The sequence below is a fragment of the Giraffa tippelskirchi genome, chromosome 12, assembly GCF_054371585.1.
Source record: "Giraffa tippelskirchi isolate mGirTip1 chromosome 12, T2T-mGirTip1v1.2.pri, whole genome shotgun sequence".
NCBI classification, from domain to species: Eukaryota; Metazoa; Chordata; class Mammalia; order Artiodactyla; family Giraffidae; genus Giraffa; species Giraffa tippelskirchi.
Window position 1 is genome coordinate 2,555,525 of NC_137286.1, and position 20,085 is coordinate 2,575,609.

A 20,085-nucleotide genomic window follows, 5' to 3' on the forward strand; every position below is an offset into this window, starting at 1 on the left:
CGTGGGCGGCCCGGAGTTTGTCTCGCCGTCTGTCTCTCCGGGTCCCCGTCTCCCCCTACGGGGCGGGGCGGGGATTCCGTTCGCGGGAGCCAGAGCGGGGCTCGGGCTGACCTTCCTTCCTCGCTTAGCGCCGCCGCCCTGGCCCGTCAGGAAAGACTGAGGCTCCCGGAGAGCGGGTCGCCTGGGAACCGAGGAGGAGCCCACGAGATCCAGGGCCCGGCTCCCTGACACCCCGCCCTCTGGCCGAGGAAGGGCTTGCTCCCCATTTCAGAGCCCCGGGGTGCTCGATCGCCAGCCCCCCACCCCTGACCCGGGCAGGGAGCTCCGCTCGGGAGGAGAGGGGGCGATGGGGGTCCGGCTCCACCCGCCGCGCCTGGAGGACAGGTGACCTGCGCCGGGGGGGGGGGTGGGGGGGATAGAAGCGAGAGAGCCGCGCAGATCGAGGAGGGCGCCGCGGGCAAGGGGACGAAGAGCCGCTGCAGGGGTCCAGAGCCCAGGACACCGCGGAGCTGACCGAGGCCACGGCCACAGGGGCCACCCGGTCATCCCGGCCACAGGGCTCCGCCTACAGAAGGGACAGTGTTAGCGCCTGCCCTTCCTTCTGCCTCCCCGCAGTCCACGCTGTCCGCAGGGCGAGGATGGGGTTGGGCAGGGCTCCTGGTCCTGGGTTTTAGTCTCTAGAGCCTCCCGAGGGCTCGCCCACGGCCAGGAACAAAGGGCAGCACCCAGCAGGCCTGCATCCTGGAGGCTCCAGGTCTGGCCCCATGGGGCCACCCCACCGTCACCCCAGCTCAGCTGCAGCTCTTGCTTCACGGATGCGGGGGCAGATTGCTCTTCAACGCGTGAGTGCTCCCTGGCTCAGCCGCCTCCGACTGTGCGGCCCAGTGGTCTGAAGCCCGCCGGGCTCCTCCGTCCATGGGGTTCTCCAGGCAAGAATACTGGAGTGGGTTGCCATGCCCTCCTCCAGGGGATCTTCCGGACCCAGGGGTCCAACCTGCATCTCTTACGTCTCCTGCATCGGCAGATGGGTTAGTGCCGCCTGGGAAGCCCAACCGCGCTGGTGAATTAGCGATGACTGTCCTGAGCCCCGTGTGTGCCTAGTTCCTAAGCTGAATCTGACTTTGCCACCCCACGGATTGTAGCCCACCTGGCTCCTCTGTTCATGGGATTCTCCAGGCAAGAGTGGGGTGCCATTTCCTCCTCCAGGGGATCTTCCTGACTCAGGGATCGAACATGCCTCTCCTGCGGTCCTGAGCCCCTTTGCGTAACAAACAGAAAGTTTAAAATATGTGCCCTTTTAAGCATGTACATGTTTGTACAGCATTGAAATGTTCTGGAAGTCCAGCAATATTCTAGCTGAGCCTGCATGGCTCTTCCATGTACAAGGCACGGTCTGGTGATTTGCCAAGCTCATGTAATCTTGGAAACCCTGTGAGATGGTATATTACTATCTCATTCTACACATGAAAAGACCAGGCACAGAGAGGCTGAGGAACCCGCCCAGGGTCACAGACCTTCGAGGTGGGGCTCTGCTTTGAGTGGGCTTGTGAGACTTGCTGCAAACCACAGGGCTAGGCTGCTGTCCTGGGGTGCGGGGCTCGAGCAGGCAAGGCGGCATGTTTCTCCCCACACATCCATTTAACACTGTCGGGCCACAGCCCGGTCGGGGCCGGCCAGTGCGGTGGGTCCTCCAGACATCACAGCAGCCAGGAATCAGGGGCTCAGACACCGAGCCCAGAGCCCAGAGCGGGAAGCGGCTTGCTCCAGGGCTCCCAGCACAGAACCCAAGCTGGGACTTGAGTCTTCCCAGCCCCTCCTGCCTTCCAAGGGGAGCCCTGGAGTCCCCTCCTTCCCCCCACCATCCCCACCCCAGGGGCAACCAGTCACTGCGGGTCGACAGGACGGACGTTAAGCCCTTGACCTCGCAGAAACTGCCCACTCCCGGCACCCTCTTGGTGTACTGGTTCTCCGGAGCTGGACTCTAAAAGCGGCTACAGTGGGATGTCCCTGGCAGTCCAGTGGTTAAGACTCTTCGCTTCCACTGCAGGGGATGTGAGTTCGATCTCTAATGGGGGGCTAAGAGCCCACAAGATGTGTGGACAAAAAATTTTAAATTAAAAAAAAAATACCCCTGAGTGACTGCCCCCGTTCCACGCCTTGGGGCAAAGCACTGACTGCCAGCAGGAGCAAGTCCTGAGCGAAACCGAGGTGGGGGCCGGTGGGGAGCAGGCGTGGGCAGGACTCCTTTCCGGGACCCAGCCCTGCCTGCTGGTGGGAGTGGAGTGGAGTTCAAGGCCTGGAGGCCCGGTGGAGCCGCAAGCCCAGGCCTGGACACCAGTCTCCCCACTTCCAGCCCCACTCCCACCTCCGGCTGGTCCTTCAGCTGCGGGGCCACCCTTTCTTCCCAAGTCCATTCACCGAGTGCCAGGGTGACATCCACTGCTCCGGGCGCACCTCGCCAGTGGGAGCAGAGGCCCCCGAACCCCGCGCCCCAGGGCCCTGTGCTCCAGGCCCTTCCCTAGTTGGGTGGGGGGGGGAAGGCCGGAAGAACTGCCAGGAGGGGTGACCAGGCAGCAGGCCCTGTGAGCGAAGACTCCCTGACTCAGGGGAGTCAGCAGGGGGCCCGCCTCTGGGTCATGAAGGCTGTTGTAGGGAGATTATCCCTGAGCTCTGCTAGCAGCCATGGAAGGTGGGGAGTGGGGGTGTTAGCTGCACCGTAAAAATAGAATGGTTTTTGCAGTAGTTATATATGGACGTGAAAGTGAAAGTGAGATTCCCTCAGTAGTGTCTGACTCTTTGCGACCCCATGGACTACACAGTCCATGGAATTCTCCAGGCCATAATACTGAAGTGGGTAGCCTTTCCCTTCCCCAGGGGATCTTCCCAACCCAGGGATCGAAACCAGGTCTTCCACATTGCAGGCAGATTCTTTACCGGCTGAGCCACAAGTGAAGCCCAAGAATACTGGAGTGGGTAGCCTATCCCTTCTCCAGAGGATCTTCCTGACCCAGGAATTGAAGCGAGGTCTCCTGCATTGCATGCAGATTCTTTACCAACTAAGCTACAAGGGAAGCCCCGTGGATGTGAGAGTTGGACCCTAAAGAAGGCTGAACACCAAAGAATCAATGCTTTTGAGCTGTGGTGTTGAAGACTCTTGAGAGTCCCTGGACTGCAAGGAGATCAAACCAGTCCATCCTAAAGGAAATCAGTTCTGAATATTCATTGGAAGGACTGATGCTGAAGCTGAAGCTCCAGTACTTTGGCCACCTGATGTGAAGAGCCGACTATTTTGAAAAGACCCTGATGCTGGGAAAGATTGAACGCAGGAGGAGAAGGGGACGAAAGAGGATGAGCTGGTTGGATGGCATCATCGACCCGATGGACATGAGTTTGAGCAAGCTCCGGGAGACGGTGATGGACAGGGAAGCCTGGTGTGCTGCAGTCCACGGGGTCACAGAGTCGAACACAGCTGAGTGACTGAGCAGCACCGACAATGGTGATGGGGACGCGGTTTACGAGAAGTCCTTTGTGCCCATCCTGCCCATTACTTCACTTTGGGAGGTGAGGACGTGCAGCAGGGGAGGGGGATTGGCTGTCAGGTGTGATCATCCCTCAGGCTCAATCAAGTGAAGCGGGGACTGGCCGGGCCGTGTCCAAACTAGATGTCCCCCCAGAGGTCACGGGGCTCCCCCCTCCCCTTCTTACTCAGCTCTGGGGGACTGAGGGGAGTAGGCAGGAGGTGAGTGCCCACCAGGGCCCAGGGCAGAGGCCCTGGGGGGAAAACAGCCCCTGGCGGTCACCAGACATGATTGTGGAACAGAACGGCATGGAGGCCCCTGGCCTGGTGGTTCTGGGTCTTTGGGTCTGGCGTGCATTTGTAGCAAGTTCCGAGGGGTTAGACGGATCCCTGGCTCCTCCACCCTCTCCCTGTGTGCCTCCGGACAGGTCTCTCACCCACTCTGAGCTGCGATCTCCTTGTCTGCACAGTGGGGAGGAGGACAAGCCTGTGTGCAGATAAGTGGGAGGCCCTGTGGAAAGTGCTGGCACACAGATGACCCTGGGGCTAGCGTTCCTCACCGAGTTTTTCTTTCTTCCCAGGAAGAAGATCCCAGCCTGGGCTAGAAGGAGGCAGGGAAGGCAGCACAGCAGTGGGCCAGGGTGTCTGGGCCCGGAAGCCGGCCCTGCCATGTCCCAGCAGTTACTTCGCCTAACCCAGCCTCAGTTTGTGCCTCTGGAAAATGGGGTGACTCCTGCCCCTGCCTCATTGGGTTCTTAGCAGGTTAGTCTGTAAAGAGCTATGCACCGGGCACGTAGAGCACTTGCAGTCTTTGCTGTGACGCCTTGACGTCTCCACCAAAGCCCCCGCCATCCCACCTTACCCCACCCCACGCCTCCTCCCTGACTTCCTGGTCCGGCCTCCACACCAGCAGCGAGTAATTCCCTCTGGCAGGGCAGCGCTGTAGGCCCTAGGAGGGGTGGTTGAGTCGCTCAGCCATGTCCGACTCTGTGCGACCCCATGGATTCTAGCCCACCAGGCTCCTCTGCCCATGGGATTTCCCAGGCAAGCATACTGAGTGCGTTGCCATTTCTCTCTCCGGGGGGATCTTCCTGACCCGGGGATGGAGCCCAGGTCTCTTGCATTGCAGGTGGGGTCTTTACCCACTGAGCCACCAGGAAGCTCCTAGATTAAAGGCTCAAGAGGGCACCCTTATCCCTGAGGTAGTAGGGAGCCACGGAAGCAAGAGAGAGCTGTGGTCAGAGCCGGCCTTTGGGAGGGTGTGCGTGGCAGCCAGTGGAGGGTGGGGGACTCCTGGCTCCAGGAGTGGGAGTGGGGGGAGAGGAAGCCGCCTTAGTCTCTTGCCTTCCGCCGGCGTCACTGTCATTAGCTCTGGTCTGTTCGTGTGAGCGGGCAAGCTGCATTCAGGTGCCCAGTGTGGCAGCAGGCTGCACCCGTGACCGCGCTGCAGTTTTCCTGTGACTCTGCAAGTCAGGGTCTCCAGCCCCCTTTCAGACGGGGAGCTGGGCTCCCAGAGTCAGCCCAAGGACAGCTGTGGGGGCCGCCGCTTTTGGATGCAGAGAACATTCCAGGTGGCTGTGGGGTGTTTCCTGCAAGGATGTGCCTGGGGTGACCAGCGGGGCTGGGCTCGCACACCAGGTCTGGGTTGCTGCCCCGCCCCACCCTGTGCCCCCAATCCCTGCCCCATTCCTTCTTGCATACACATCCAAGGGGCACGTTTTTGGGGGTCCAACCTTGGCAAAGAACTGGCTCATGCCCCTGACCTTCAAAGTCCTCCACGTCGTCAGCTGGGAGGCCGAGAAAGAGGAAGAGAAACGCCCTTCAGGAAGAGCTGTGGCCGAGCGAGCCGGGCAGCAGGAAACCTCAGGAACCACTGGAAGGGTCACCGTGGCCGAGGGACCCAGGCGGCGTCTGGCAGGGAAGGGGGAGTCGCTGGGCCTACCAGCCAAGACCCGGCCACGCGCATGCAGGCCTGCCCGCCTCTCTGCTGGGCTGCCTGGGCCGCCTTCGGTTCCCGCTCTGAGCTGGGGAAGCCTCACGGGGCTGCTTCTGCTTCCTTTCTGTTCACTTCTCAGCGACAGTGTCCTGGCTGCCGGAGCACCCCCCCCCCCCGTCTGTAAGGCACCCCCTCTCCTCACCGTGAGCACTTCCTCCCAAGCCCTCACTCTCTGAGATGCGCTCTTTCGACTCCTGTGTGCACTGCCCTGTCATCTGTCCCTGGACCAGAGGGGACACTTGGGTGAGTCTTGGCTGCTGCTATTTCTTTGGCATGTGGCATCTCAACAGGGATCGAGCCCTCGCCCCTGGCATTGGGAGCATGAAGTCTCAACCACTGGACTGCCGGGGAAGTCCTTGTTTCATTTTTTTAATGGCTCCATGGAATTTTATACTTTGGAGATACCATTATGTATCTATTTGTCTATTGAAGGACACCTTAGTTTTCATTATTTTAAATGTAAGTAACCGGGTCATGAGTATTACTGTACGTAGGACTGCACTGATCAGAGTCCCAGCAGAGGCATACGGAAGCAGGTGAATCCAGGAAACCATAAAAGCAGGTTTATTTACTGGAGTCTGAGCAGGATCCCGGACAATTGGGGAGGGATGCCGGCTCCCAAAGGCGGTGACAGGTAGGTGGGGGAGGGGCCGTGGGAAGGAGGGGTGGCTGGAACCTGGGGGCAGGTGTGTCAAAGAGAGGGGCCCGGGGCAGGCTGTGGATGCAGCCGTGGGAAGGGGGTGGTGGGGACGAGATCCCAGTCTTCCTCTCCCAAGCTCCCCCTCGCACGGGTACAGCCCGTCTGGGACACAGAGCAGGCAGCAGAAGGGCGGAGAGTGGCCCTGGAGGGGCACCCACCCCGCGGCCTTCAGCATCCACCCCGTCCCCTGGGGGACGTGTGTCCTCAACACTCAGGACACACAGGGCTGCACCAGCCTCTGATCACCCTGGGGCTGGCCTGAAGCTGGAGGCGCCCTCCCCAAATAAGGTCTCACAGGGGGTGGAGCTGGACAGCTGAGAAGAACACAGCCACCGCTCTCCCTGCTTACCACATGCTCTGCAACCACTGAGCCCTGGGTCAGCCCTTCAGCAGACTTTTTCTTTTTTTTAGTTGCAGCTTTATTTATTTATTGGCTGTATTGGGTTTCATTGCTTCGAGGGCTTTTCTCTAGTTGCAGCGAGCGGGAACTGCTCTCCAGTTGCAGTGCGTGGGCTTCTCATCACGGAGCACGGGCTCTAGGTGCACGGGCTTCAGGAGCTGCAGCTCACCGGCTCTGTAGTTTTGGGGCACAGGCTTAGGTGCTCCGTGGCGTGTGGAATCTTCCCAGACCAGGGATCGAACCCATGTCCCATGCATTGGCAGGTGGATTCTTATCACTGTGCCACCAGGGAAGCCCAGCAGCACTTATTTTTTTAGCCTTGGTGGGTTGACCCAAACTTTTGTTCCCTCGGGACCTGAGTGCTTTCCGAGCCCATCTTTAAGGAGCGCCCTTCCTTTTGCCCAGTAAGAACCATTAAGCACCACAGTGAAACCCCACGGCTTCACACGTAGTCCACCTGGCCCCAGCGTGTAGCGTCAGTTCGGATCCCCTCTGATAACTGGTATCAATATGCCCTTCTCTGCCTGCTGGTTCAGTGGCATGAGGAACCAGAAGTACCCAGTTGGGGGAGGAGACAGCCTCAGTTTAATTCATCCGAGGCATGAATGCGTTTCCTGATGGAGACATTCCTTTCTTGGACACTAGTCCAAGGTCACAGGAAGGAAAGCAAAAATTCCTCCAGGGTGTTCTTTGGTGTAACTGTGGGAGGGACGACTCCCACCTCCACTGCTGGATTCCTGGACCCAGGCATTTGGGCTGTGGGGGAAGGGCACCCTGTAATGCCTCGTGGGTCAAGGCATACCCCATACCCTGGAGAGCAGCGCTTAAACCTTGCGGGGTGTTGTCTCTCACCCAGCACCTAACTAGTCTTCTGCAGACCATCCCACCATTCTCCCAAGCCAGCTGCTTCTGGAGGACAGGGCATGGGGTAAGTCCAGGGAATTTCTTGGGCAGGAGCTCTCTGCCCCACTCTCTTCATCAGAAAATGAGTCCTTCAGCCCAAGGCGATGTTGCCTGGGTTGCCATGGTGATGGATAAATAAAGCATTCTCCAAGTCCACAAATGGTGCTGCCGGTAGAAGGAATGAGACTGGAAAGGCCTCACCTGAAATATGCAAGGGCAATTTACTGCCCTTTCCATGATGAAAGGGGTCCTACATCATCAAGCTGATCACCAGGCACCAGGATGGTCCCTCTGGGAAATGGCACCATATTAGGAACTCAGTGTGGGTCCCTGCTGGTGACAAGGTGGGCACTCAGCCATAATGGAAGCCAAGTCAGCCAGGGTGAGGGCAGTTCATGTGGCTGAGTCCCTGCATAGACTCCATTTCTGCCCTCTTGGTCACTTGTACATGGACCTGTTGAGCACTGGGACAGGGGAGGAGAGAGGCTGATGTCCTCAGAAACCGATCGTCTTGTCCATTCGACACTTGAGGACTTTCTCCAGGGTAGCTGTCCTTCGGTGAGTATTCATTCTCACTTTGTGCCCTCTCTGACAGGTCCATCTGTGTGCCTTTCCCCCAGATCTCCAAGAAAAAGCTTACTCTCTCCAAGTCTCTGACCAGCTGGCCAACCTGTTAGCCACTGCCCATTAATCCACATCGGTTCAGTTCAGTCGCTTAGTTGTGTCCAACTGTTTGTGGCCTCATGGACTGCAGCACACCAGGCCTCCCTGTCCATCACCAACTCCCGGAGTTTACTCAAACTCATGTCCATTGAGTTCGTGATGTCATCCAACCATCTCATCCTCTGTCGTCCCCTTCTCCTCCCGCCTTCAATATTTCCCAGCATCAGGGTCTTTTCCAATGAGTCAGCTCTTCACATCAGGTGGCCAAAGTATTGGAGCTTCAGCTTCAGCATCAGTCCTTCCAATGACTAGGACTGATTTCCTTTAGGATGGACTGGTTGGATCTCCTTGCTATCCAAGGGACTCTCAAGAGTATTCTCCAACACCACAGTTCAAAAGCATCCATTCTTTGGCACTCAGCTTTCTTTATAGTCCAACCCTCACATCCATACATGACTACTGGAAAAACCATAGCCTTGACTAGACGGACCTTTGTTGGCAAAGTAATGTCTCTGCTTTTTAATATGCTGTCTAGGTTGGTCATATCTTTTCTCCCAAGGAGTAAGTGTCTTAATTTCATGGCTGCAGTCACCATCTGCAGTGATTTTGGAGCCCAAGAGAATAAAGTCTGTCACTGTTTCCACTGTTTCCCCATCTATTTGCCATGTAGTGATGGGACCAGATGCCATGATCTTAGTTTTCTGAATGTTGAGCTTTAAGCCAACTTTTTCACTCTCCTCTTTCACTTTCATCAAGAGGCTCCTTAGTTCTTCTTCACTTTCTGCCATAAGGGTGGTGTCATCTGCATATCTGAGGTTATTGATATTTCTCCCGGCAATCTTGATTCCAGCTTGTGCTTCCTCCAGCCCAGCGTTTCTCATGATGTACTCTGCATATAAGTTAAATAAGCAGGGTGGCAATATACAGCCTTGACGTACTCCTTTCCCTATTTGGAACCAGTCTATCGTTCCATCTCCAGTTCTAACTGTTGCTTCCTGACCTGCATACAGGTTTCTCAAGAGGCAGGTCAGGTGGTCTGGTATTCCCATCTCTTTCAGAATTTTCCACAGTTTGTTGTAATCCACACAGTCAAAGGCTTTGGCATAATCAATAAAGCAGAAATAGATGTTTTTCTGGAACTCTCTTGCTTTTTTGATGGTCCAACGGATGTTGGCAATTTGATCTCTGGTTCCTCTGCCTTTTCTAAAACCAGCTTGAACATCTGGAAGTTCACGGTTCACGTATTGCTGAAGCCTGGCTTGGAGAATTTTGAGGATTACTTTACTAGCGTGTGAGATGAGTGCAATTGTGTGGTGGTTTGAACATTCTTTGGCATTGTCTTTCTTTGGGATTGGAATGAAAACTGACATTTTCCAGTCCCGTGGCCACTGCTGAGTTTTCCAAATTTGCTGGCATATTGAGCACAGCACTTTCACAGCATCACCTTTGAGGATTTGAAATAGCTCAACTGGAATTCCATCAGCTCCACTAGCTTTGTTTGTAGTGGTGCTTCCTAAGGCCCACATGACTTCGCATTCCAGGATGTCTGGCTCTTGGTGAGTGATCATACCATTGTGATTATCTGGGTTGTGAAGATCTTTTTTGTATAGTTCTTCTGTGTATTCTTGCCACCTCTTCTTAATATCTTCTGCTTCTATGAGGTCCATACAATTTCCGTCCTTTATTGAGCCCATCTTTTCATGAAATATTCACTTGGTATCTCTAATTTTCTTGAAGAGATCTCTAGTCTTTAGAATCTTGCCTTCTGGAAGAATTGCTCTTCACCATAGTCTTTCAGGGCTTCTCCTGAGTGTGTCTGTAAAGCCACAGCCATCCATCTCTTGTGGGAGTCACCACACCAGGCAGACCAAGCTTTAAATCAGACACACATATTTTCATCCTCCATTGTTTGATCACAACACTTCCCATGGGAGCATAGCTGTGGGGTTTTTAAGAGTTGGTAAAACAGTAGGAGCAGATACCATGGAGTCTAAGTCATCTACTCATGAAGTTTACTTGTTCCTGCCAAGTCTGTTTGGGATCAGTTTCATTTTACAATGGAATGCTATGTACATATCTACATTTAAGATTTGGTAGGTAAGACAATATCTATTTTATGATGGACATCTTGAGTCATAATTTCTTGGTTATCCATGGTTAGGCATTAAGTCTCCATCTAGATCCAACAGCAAGCCAGGAACAGTCCTTGAAATGGAGAAGAGTTGTTGGCAGAAGAAGACATGGTCTGCAACTTCCCTGGTGGTCCAGTGGTTAAGAACCCACCTGCCAATGCAGGGGACCCAGGTTCAATCCCTGGTCCAGGAAGAGTCCACATGCTGTGGGGCAACTAAGTCTGTGGAACACAACTGCTTAGCCCATGCACCACAACCACGGAAACCCCGACGCCTTAGATCCTGTGCTCCACAGCAAGAAAAACCATGCGCGCAGCAACAGAGACCCAGCACAGCACTCTCCCCACAGACAAACAGACAAACCCAGGGTCTGCTGGATCTTGGGGCTTAACTGCTTATGTGGCAGAGGGGTTTGCACCAAAGCCTGGACCTGCATTGTTCTGAACCCACTTTTTCTCTGGGTTTCACTCAGAATTGACAGGCTTCATGGGTACCCAGCAAATGAATTGGAGAAGCTTACCCAAGTAGTAAGCATGTCTAGAAAAGCCAAAGAAGGCAATCAGGCACTGTACCTCTGCATTCTTGGTGAGCCTTCATGTATCTGAAAATGTCTTTATTTCCATCTTCATTTTTGAAAGATATTTTTGCTGGGTATAGAATTCTGGGGTGGCAGTTATTTTGCTTTTCTTTTGGTACTTTAAAGATGCCACTCCAATGAGACGTCTTCTCATTTACACAATTTCCAATGAGAAATTTGATGTCATCTTTGTTCCTTTGCACATAATGTGTCTTTTTCCCCCTCTGGCTAATTTTTTTTCTCTTTATCAACAGGTTCTGAGCAATTTGATCATGATGTGCTTTAGTATTAGTTGTTTGTTTGGGGGGTTTTATTGTTTTTTCTTATATTTCTTGTGCCTGTGTTTCACTGAATTTCTTGGATTTGTGATTTAAGGGTTTCATCAAGTTTGAAAAGTTTTCAGCCATTATTTCTTCAGATTTTTTTTTTCTGTCCTTTCTCTTTCTTATTCTTCTCCTTTGGGACCCCAATCTATATATTGGATCACTTGATATTGTCCCACAGTTCACTGACGTTCATCTTTTTTTTAATTAAAGAATCTTTTGGCTGTCCTGGGTCTTCACTGTGGCACGCAGGCTCACCAGCTGTGGCCTGGGCTCCGTAGCTGCTGTACACAAGCTTCACTGCCCCATGGCTTGTGGGTTCTTAGTTTCCCCACCAGAGATCGAACCCGCATCTCCTGCACTAGAAGGCAGACTCCCAGCCACAGGACCACCAGGCAAGTCCCTTAAATTATTTCTTTTTCCTCGCTTTTTTTTGGATAAGCTCTACTCCTATACCTTCAAATTCAATAATATTTTCTTACATAATGTATAATCTGGCGTTAATCCCATACAGTATGTTTTTCATCTCAGAAAGTGTAGTTTTAATCTCTGAAAATTCTATTAGGTTTTTTTAAAAAATGTCTTTTATGATTCTGCTAACGTTTTGAACATGTGGAATACAGCTATAACAACTGCTTTAGTGTCTTTGTCTGCTAATTCTAACATCTGTGGAAGTTCTGGGTTAGTTTTGATTATTTGATAATTCTCTTCATTATGGGTTGAGTTTCCCTGACAGTTTGAATGCCTAGAAGTCTTTGAGTAGATGCCAGACATTGTGATTTTAGGTGCTGGATATTTTTGTGTTCCTATAAATTTTCTGGGATTTGGTTCTGGGATGCAGTTAAATTACCCGGAAACAGTTTGATTCTTTGGGGTCTTGTTTTTATGATTTGTTAGTAGGCAGATCTGGAGCAATCCTCAGTTCCAGGCTAGTTCCCACACCCAAAGCACAAGCTTCTAGGGAATTCTGCCCAGTACTGAGTTATCGAGCTTTTCTAGTTTGGCTGGTGAAAAACAACACTAGCTCCAGTATGTGTGAGTACCAAGCACGATTCCCTGCAGTCCTTCTGAGTGGTTCTCTCCCCAGCCTTCGATAGTTTCCTTCTGCACAAGTGCTGGTCAGTAGCTGCTGGAAACCTGGGGGACCCCCTGCAGATCTCCAGGGGTCTCTCTCAGTGCAGTTCACTCCTCTTGGGTACTCTGTCCCGAGTCTTCTACTTGCCAGACTCTTAGCTCTGCTTCCTCATCTGAAAACGTGTTTCCCTGCAGTTTCAGAGCTGTGTAAAGATGCTCTTAAGACACACTGTTCGATTCCATGAGAAAAGACGTCGGGGGAGAGTGTTCCGTGAGTGTTGACTGCCAAGCCTGTTGTTACCCTAGTTAGGCGAAACTGTACTATTGGGAAACTTCCCAGCAAGAAATGGCATGTAGGCTGCTTCTTTGAGAAAACTCAAAACTTGAAAAAGTTGTTGTTGTAACGAAGAGAAAAATGAACCTGTGTGTTTTTCTGGCAGGACTGAGGTTGCAACTATCCAGCTTTCACGGGGGGGAAAACACTGCTTTTGGAATCAGGCCCCATTTCTCATGTTCACAAAAACAGGTTTCCCTGCAGTTTCTTGTATTGTGTAAGACAAGAGGTCAGGCGAGAGTGTTCTGTGAGTGTTGACAGCCATACCTGTTGTTACACTGATCAGATGAAACTGTTGTGGCTTGATTACTGTATGTTGCGCATGCTTCAGGGCCTGGGGATAAGGCTAGGCTCAGTGTGATGTTTTTTAGGAGGTGGGGCTTTGGTAAATGATTAGGTCATGAGGCTGGAAACCTCCTGAATGGATTAGTGCCTGTTTATAAGAGGCCAGAGCTACCCTTTTCCATCATGTGAGAGCACAGAAAGACAGCCCTCTGTAACCAGGGACAGGGCAGTCACCCAGAACCAGACCACACTGGCATCCTGATGTTGGACTTCCAGCCTCCAGAACTGTGAGAAATAAACTTCTGTTGTTTCGAAGGCACCCAGCCAATGGTGCTTTGTTATAGCAGCCCAAAGTGATTAAGAGACACAGAGGAACCTCAAGGATGGATGCCTGAGGACACTGGGATTCCCTGCTCTGGGGAACACAAGACACTCCACCCATCAGCTGGTCACAGAGCCCCTGGTTTTAGATATTCTAGTGCATGACACCAGCTGTCAGTGTGTGAGCATGTGAGCCAAAAGGCACTGTTCAAGGTGCTCTTGGGGTATTAATTTAATTCTTCAAGAAACTCACTGAATACTGGAGTAGATCCTATTATCATTCTATTTTTTATCTCTGAAAAAACTGAGACACAGGAAGATTTCTAGTATCCAAACTAATGGGCAAGACTCACAGGTATGCACTTTGCCAAGTGCTAAGGAAAACTATGGAGTGGGGCCCAGGGAGTTAGGCAAGGCTGCCCTGAAAGGACAATTCTGAAACAGATTTGGGCTGAGCAGACAAAGTGAAAATGGCCAGGGAGGGGCATCCAAGCTGAAAGGGCTTGGCAAGTGCAAAGGCCCTGAGGTAGGAGGGAGCAGAAACAGTAGAGGAATAGCAAGGCAGTCAGTGAGACTGAAGTCAGAGATTCAAAAGAGAGTAAGGACAGGGGTATAGGGCTGAGCAGGCCCAGGCCAACCCTGCTGTGTCTGGGGATGAGAGAGTATACTGTATAAATGGGGACATGGTGGGAATGAAGGACATTGTTATACATACACTGGGACAATGGCAAAAACTTGGGACTGTCCCAGACAAATTCAGACATTTGATCACTTAAAATGTAAGGTGTACAGCAGAAACTAACACAGCATTTTAAATCAACTATACTCCAAAAAACAAACAAACAAAGGTAAAGTGAGGAATTTGGTCTTTACCCTAAAACCAGTGGGGCATCTTTGGTTTTGGGCCACTTTTGTTGGCTTGGCCTTTTTTTTTTTGAATTGAGGTATAATACATGTGTTTGTGTGATGAGTTGCTTCAGTCACGTCTGACTCTTTGTGATCCTATGGACTGTAGCCAGTCAGGTTTTTCTGTCCACAGGATTCTCCAGGCAAGAATACTGGAGTGGGTTGCCATGTCCTCTTCCAGATCTTCCTGGCCCAGGGATTGAATACGTATCGTCTGCATTGGCAGGTGGATTGAGCCACCTGGGGAAGCTCCGTAACACACATAAGTGTACAAATATTTAAGAGCATGGTTTATTGTTTTGTTTTGTACCCTGGTGGCTCAGTTGGTAAAGAGTCTGGCTGCAGCACGGGAGACCTGGGTTCGATCCCTGGGTCGGGAAGATCCACTGGAGAATGAAATGGCAACCCACTCCAGTATTCCTGCCTGGAGAATTCCACAGACAGAGGAGCCTGGTGGGGTACAGTCCATGGGGTCACAAAGAGCTGGACAGCACTAAGTGACTTTTTTTTTCCTTTTTTTTGATTAAACTTTATATATGTATAGACCCATATAGCAAGATGGGTCAAGATACAGAAGGTTCCGAGCCCTGCAGCACACATTTCCCCTGACATATCCGTTACTCTGACCTCTAACACCAATGATTGTTTTTGCCTGCTTTTTAAAAATTAAGGTATGGTAGCCATGCAGTGACACGCACTACTCAAGTGTACAGTTTAAGAATGTTCCTTCCATGGAGTCCTGCATAACCACCATCCAAGTCAAATTACGGAACATTCCGGAAGCCCAGAAGGCTCCCTGCTCCCCATGGCACTCAATGCCTCCCCAGCAGAGGTAGCCGCTATTTTGATTTTATGTCCGTAGGTTAGTTCTCTCACAGGTTCCTTTAGTGCTCCGTCTTCAACCTCATCTGCTCCGCCTGGCTTGCCCCGCTCCTCCTGAAGCTGCTCCCTCTCCCCTCCTCCCACTTTAGGGATTCCCTAACCCTACATCCTCATTGGAAAAGACCCTGATGGCTGGGAAAGATTGAAGGCAGGCGAAGCGACAGAGGATGAGATGGCTGGATGGTATCACCGTCTCGATGGACATGAGTTTGAGCAAGCTCTGGGAGCTGGTGATGGACAGGGAGGCCTGGCGTGCTGCAGTCCATGGGGGTGGCCAAAAGTCGGACACGACTGAGCGACTGAACTGAACAGAACCCTACATCCTGGCTCCCCAGCCCTTGCCTGCTCACCCCCCACGGCCTCAGTGACCCCCCACGAGTTCCAGGCTGCCTCTCGTCTTCCGACGCCAACGGTTCCTCTGGGTGCAGATACTCTCCATCACCCTCCTGCCCAGACACACGCATAAACCCGCAATCTGAGTACCAGCCCAGAGGGAACGGCAGGCCGCTTCCTACCAAACTGCCACCCCAAGGCATCTGTTTGCGGGGAGGGGACGGTGGGCAGTAGAGTCTGAAGCGGCCGTTGGGGGTGCATCACGAATTCATGGGGCGCTGGGTGGCCCCTCTCCAGCAGCCCCCACCCAGCCCGGGCCTCAGTCTCCCGCCCGTCAAGTCGGAGCAGGGCCCGCCTTTTCCCAAAGGCTGCTCCCAGCTCACGAGGAGGCCCGGCTTTAAAACACCCCGTCATGCGGTCGAGGTCGCCAGCACTGCGGCAGCGGGGCAGCCTTGATGCTCGCCTCAGCGCACCAACCCCGAAGCCCCCGGGCAGGCCAGAGCCCGCGGGCGTCGCCTCGAGCCTCCGGGTCCCCTCCTAGAGCCGCGTCCCGCGGGCGCGCGGCGGGAGCGCGGGCCCCGCACCCAGACGCCGGGTCCCGCACCACGCGCTCGCGCGCGCCGGCCCCGCAATCTCGGCGGCGCGCTGGCCGCTCGCTCAGCCATCCCCCGCCGGGCGGTGCTGCCCTCCGACCCCGCCCGCCCGGCCTTCCCAGCATCCCGGCCCCGCTACGGCAAGCGGCGAGGTCCGGCCCCGCCGGGAGCCGGGAGCCGGGAGCGCGGGGCGGGGCGGCGCGCTGAGGTCAGCGCGGCGGCGGCGGCCGGCCCCGCCGTGGTTGGTTGCGCCCGCGCTGGCCGCGCCCTGGTTGGCTGTGGGCCGCGGGGCTGGGCCGCCAGGTCGGGGCCTGGGGTCGGGGCTCGGGCGCCGGCCGGGCTTTGCGCAGCAGCGCTGGGCTCCGCGCCGCTCCAGGCCGACGGCGAGCGGCGGCAGGCGGCGGGCAGGGCGCGGCTGCGGGCGGGGCCGAGGGGCGCGCGGCGGGGGCGAGGCGAGCGGCGCCGGGCGGGGCGGGCGGCGGCGCCGAGGGGAGGGGAGCGGCCCATGGACCCGCGGGGCCCGGCGCCCCAGACGCTGCGCCGCCGGGCCCGAGCCCAGGAGGTCGGCCTAGGCCGGGGCGCGACGACGCGGACGGGGCGGCGGCGAGGCGCCGCGGCTGCCGGGGCTCGCGGCCGCCGGGCCCCCGCGGGCGCGCCCTGACGGACCGGCCGAGCGGGCCGGCGAGAGGCCCGGCGCGTTGGGAGCGGGCCGCGCGGCACCATGTCGGCCAAGGTGCGGCTCAAGAAGCTGGAGCAGCTGCTCCTGGACGGGCCCTGGCGCAACGAGAGCGCCCTGAGCGTGGAGACGCTGCTCGACGTGCTCGTCTGCCTGTACACCGAGTGCAGCCACTCGGCCCTGCGCCGCGACAAGTACGTGGCCGAGTTCCTCGAGTGGGGTAAGTGACCGGCGGCCCTGCGACCCCCGCCCCGGCGCGCCCTCCCGGTTCTCGGGCGGCCGCCCGTCCCTCCGCGTCCCCGCTCCCAGGCCCGCCCGGCCGCTCCTCGCGCCCCTTCGCGGCTCTCGGCCCGGCCCTGCCCTCCTTCCCGGCCTTCGCACGTCCGCGCTGGGCCGTCCCGCCCCCTCATCCTGCCCCTCCGAGCCACATCCTCCGTTCCCACCCCCGCCCCCACCGCCCCGCAGGGCCCGCGCCCCGGCCGCTTCCTAGATCCACCCTCCCCGAGCCTGGATATCGTTTCCTGCAGCCCTCCCCGGGATATCCGCCCCCCGGCCCCCGCCTTTGGGGTCCCGAGTCCGCCTCGAGTTCCTCGCTCCCCCCCCCACTCGCCCTGCTGGGTCGTAAGGGCAGCGGCGCGTGCCTTCTGCATCCGCCTCCCCACCCCTGCGCGTCTGCTGGGAGCCCTTCCTAGGTGACAGCCTGTCGCATACTTGGTGTTCAGGGCCTGAACATCCATTTTACTTTACCACCTCCAAGGGAATTTTAAAGTTGAAAGCCTTGTTTTGAAACGCCATGCGAGAGCCGGTTGATTTTTTTCATTGTAATTTTGCCAGACGCTGGTAATGCTTGGAGCGGGGAGCGGTGCCGCTGGAAATGTTAGTCTATGGAAGTCACTGTAAAACTCTTCATCAGATCTCTGCATGCTTTTTAAATATTGGTCAGCTAAACTATTATGTTCTACTAGGACAAAAATTTGATTAAGCTGTGTAATGGTTAGAACCCCAGAAACAACTACACGTGTAAAGCGACATCTTATCTTTCTCTCTCTCTAACTTGGGCGTCTTGTCAGGACCTTCAGCCTCGTTTAAAACTACCTAGAAGGAAGATGAGATGCTTCTGTTCAGGGTTCAGGTCAAATCTATGAAAATCTTATCCTTGGGTCGTTTGCGTCGTTGGGCTCAGACTGTGCCGTTTGGACCAGTTATCTCTAACCCTTGGGGCTGATAAAGCTGACTTTTTTACATAACGGAAATGAATGTGTTTCGTAGTTAGGACCCCTGGTCTGCCAAAATGGTAATTGGCGTTTGGCATTTTGTTTACCAAATAAAACTTAAGTTGTTACATTTTTTAGAGACCTTTGTCTTCCCTCTAGTGAAATTTTGAAGTCTTGTGAGAGCAGCAGGAAAAGGAGGCCCACAGCACCAAGACAGCCTGTTTCGCATTGTTTTGGGCTTCGTTTTGGTGCTGACCACCCTTCCTGGTTACATACAGTATCAATAAAATGAGAGTACTATTCATTTTCTGGCATCATTTATTAGTGATGTGATCGCCAGCTGAATAATTAACTTGACTTCACAATTGCTTTGAAAGTGAAGTCTTCGGGGCCTCTTACATCCCAGCCTTCTGAGGATCCTGTTTGCTCTTCCTTGCTGAACATTTGATCTTGGAATCCAGACAGTTTCACAGTCCGATTCAACTCAGGGCTTGGTGTGTGAGTCAATGTGTGACTGAAAGGAGGAAGCAGATGGAAGCTTGAGTTAGCAGGTGAGGTGTGGTCCCAATAGCCTCTGGCCTGGGAACCTGCAGTGCCTAGGAGGGGCTTACTTATCCCGAAGGCGGAACCAGTGGTTCCCATGCAGCCCTCTTAAATCCAGACGTTACCAGCCACTCTGTGAACTGGTGGGTTTCATCGGAGGAAGCTCTCAGCATGTGAGGAGGTCTTATTTTATGAGGTTTGACTTTTCCCAAGTCTAAATAGAAGCTGTGTGCTGTAATGTAGAAATATTTTGACTCTTTGGAAATTATGATTACAAATAAATGACTTTATCTCCTAAGAGTTCAGTCTGCACTGAGCTTTAAATTACAGAGAAGAGGAATGGACTCTAATTTAGGTGGCGTTTTTCGTGGACTAGTAATATACTTGAGACGCTGCATTGAATGTCATGTATGTTAACGTACGCACCATTGTAACTCCACAGTGAGTATCACTCGTTAGGATGTGGGCAGTCGTTACTTAGTGTTGCTTGGAATGCCCAGTTACTGGGTTGGAAAGCAAAGAGTGGTCTCTCAAATGGAATTGCTTGTGGAGCATTATTAGGTCCTCTGACTTCCAAGTGGAATCACTTCTGCTCAAGAAACACGTGTATAGGCTGCCACCCTGCGAGTTGTCGGTCCACACTCCGCGTGACGTTCGCAGCCTCTAACGTGCTGGGTCCTGGCGTGCAGAGGCCCAACCTTGGTAGGTATCTACTGACAGTTATGTAGAAGTCTTCAAGCTCAGTGAAGAAAAATACCCGATTCAGCCCAGATTTGAGAATTATTGGGGAATTTTGAGGAAATTTGGAAAGTATAAGTAATAAAGTTTTAAGTTTTAAAAGAGAATTTTCCACAGTGGTTGCATGGGATTAGACTCATTCTACCCTTCACTGTAGGTTTTGCCTTTAATTTTCCCTTGATTATGTTTATAGTTTGAGTACTTTCCTCTATGAAATCCTGGACCTTAATTAAAAGTTGGAAGTACCCTGCTTTGCATGTGTATTTCTTTAAGCTATTTTTTAAATGCAAATTTGATACCCTTTGAAGCAGAGCATGTGAAACACTTTGAAATTTCTACAAGTAAACAGCAGCAGATATGGTCAACTGAATGAGGTGAAGTCGTCTTTCATCTCCGTTATATAAAAATACTTGTACATGTGTTAAATTTTTTTCCCCTGACTTAAAAAAATAACGACAGGTATTATGTTTGGACAGAGCCGATGTTGGAAGTTCCAGCCCATTGGCGTTGGATGGACAACAGTGGTCCTCTGCCCTGGACAACAGTGGTCCTCTGCCCTGGCCCCCATATGGCTTGCAGACCAGGTGGGAGGCCTGGGGCTCGGCGCTGGAGGCAGACCTGAGCATGGTTCCCCGATTCCCAGTCCAGGTCCTCTTCTCTCTTTGTGCCACCGTGCTTCCTCTGGAAGGGGTAGAATTCATCTCTGTAGCCCTCTGTTTAATTTCCTCATTGGTGATTTTTCTTACGAATGAAGCATTACCTTGTCGGCGTTCTCTCTCATCTGTGTGAATTTCTGTAGCTTTTGGCACGGGGATGCTCAGCGCCCAGTGTGAGTAGGATGTCTCTACCAAATTGAATGTGTTCAGGGTTTAACTGATGGTGCTAAATATCTCAACATACATTTTAATCTCGGTGGCTTCTCGAGATAGAATTTTTGCATGATGTGGGAACACTTTTTTTTTTTTTAAGTAACAG

The 20,085-nt window shown here is 53.6% G+C and overlaps 1 protein-coding gene across 5 annotated transcripts in view; it reads left to right on the plus strand.

The window, feature by feature from the left end:
• Nucleotides 1–10,135: 10,135 nt before the first annotated feature.
• Nucleotides 10,136–20,085, plus strand: part of CDC42BPB (CDC42 binding protein kinase beta) — a 109,857-nt gene continuing 99,907 nt past the window's right edge. For 4 of the 5 annotated variants that reach the window (XR_014070900.1, XM_081548679.1, XM_081548680.1 and 1 more), the window contains exon 1: nt 16,547–16,835. Coding sequence is in view for 4 of the 5 variants with exons in the window: in XM_081548679.1 (XP_081404805.1) it covers nt 16,661–16,835 (175 nt within the window). In the remaining variant the exon portion in view is untranslated. Of the gene's footprint in view, nt 10,273–11,424; nt 11,607–16,546; nt 16,836–20,085 lie in introns of those variants that run through there. The other variant, XM_081548681.1, reaches the window with a different exon arrangement.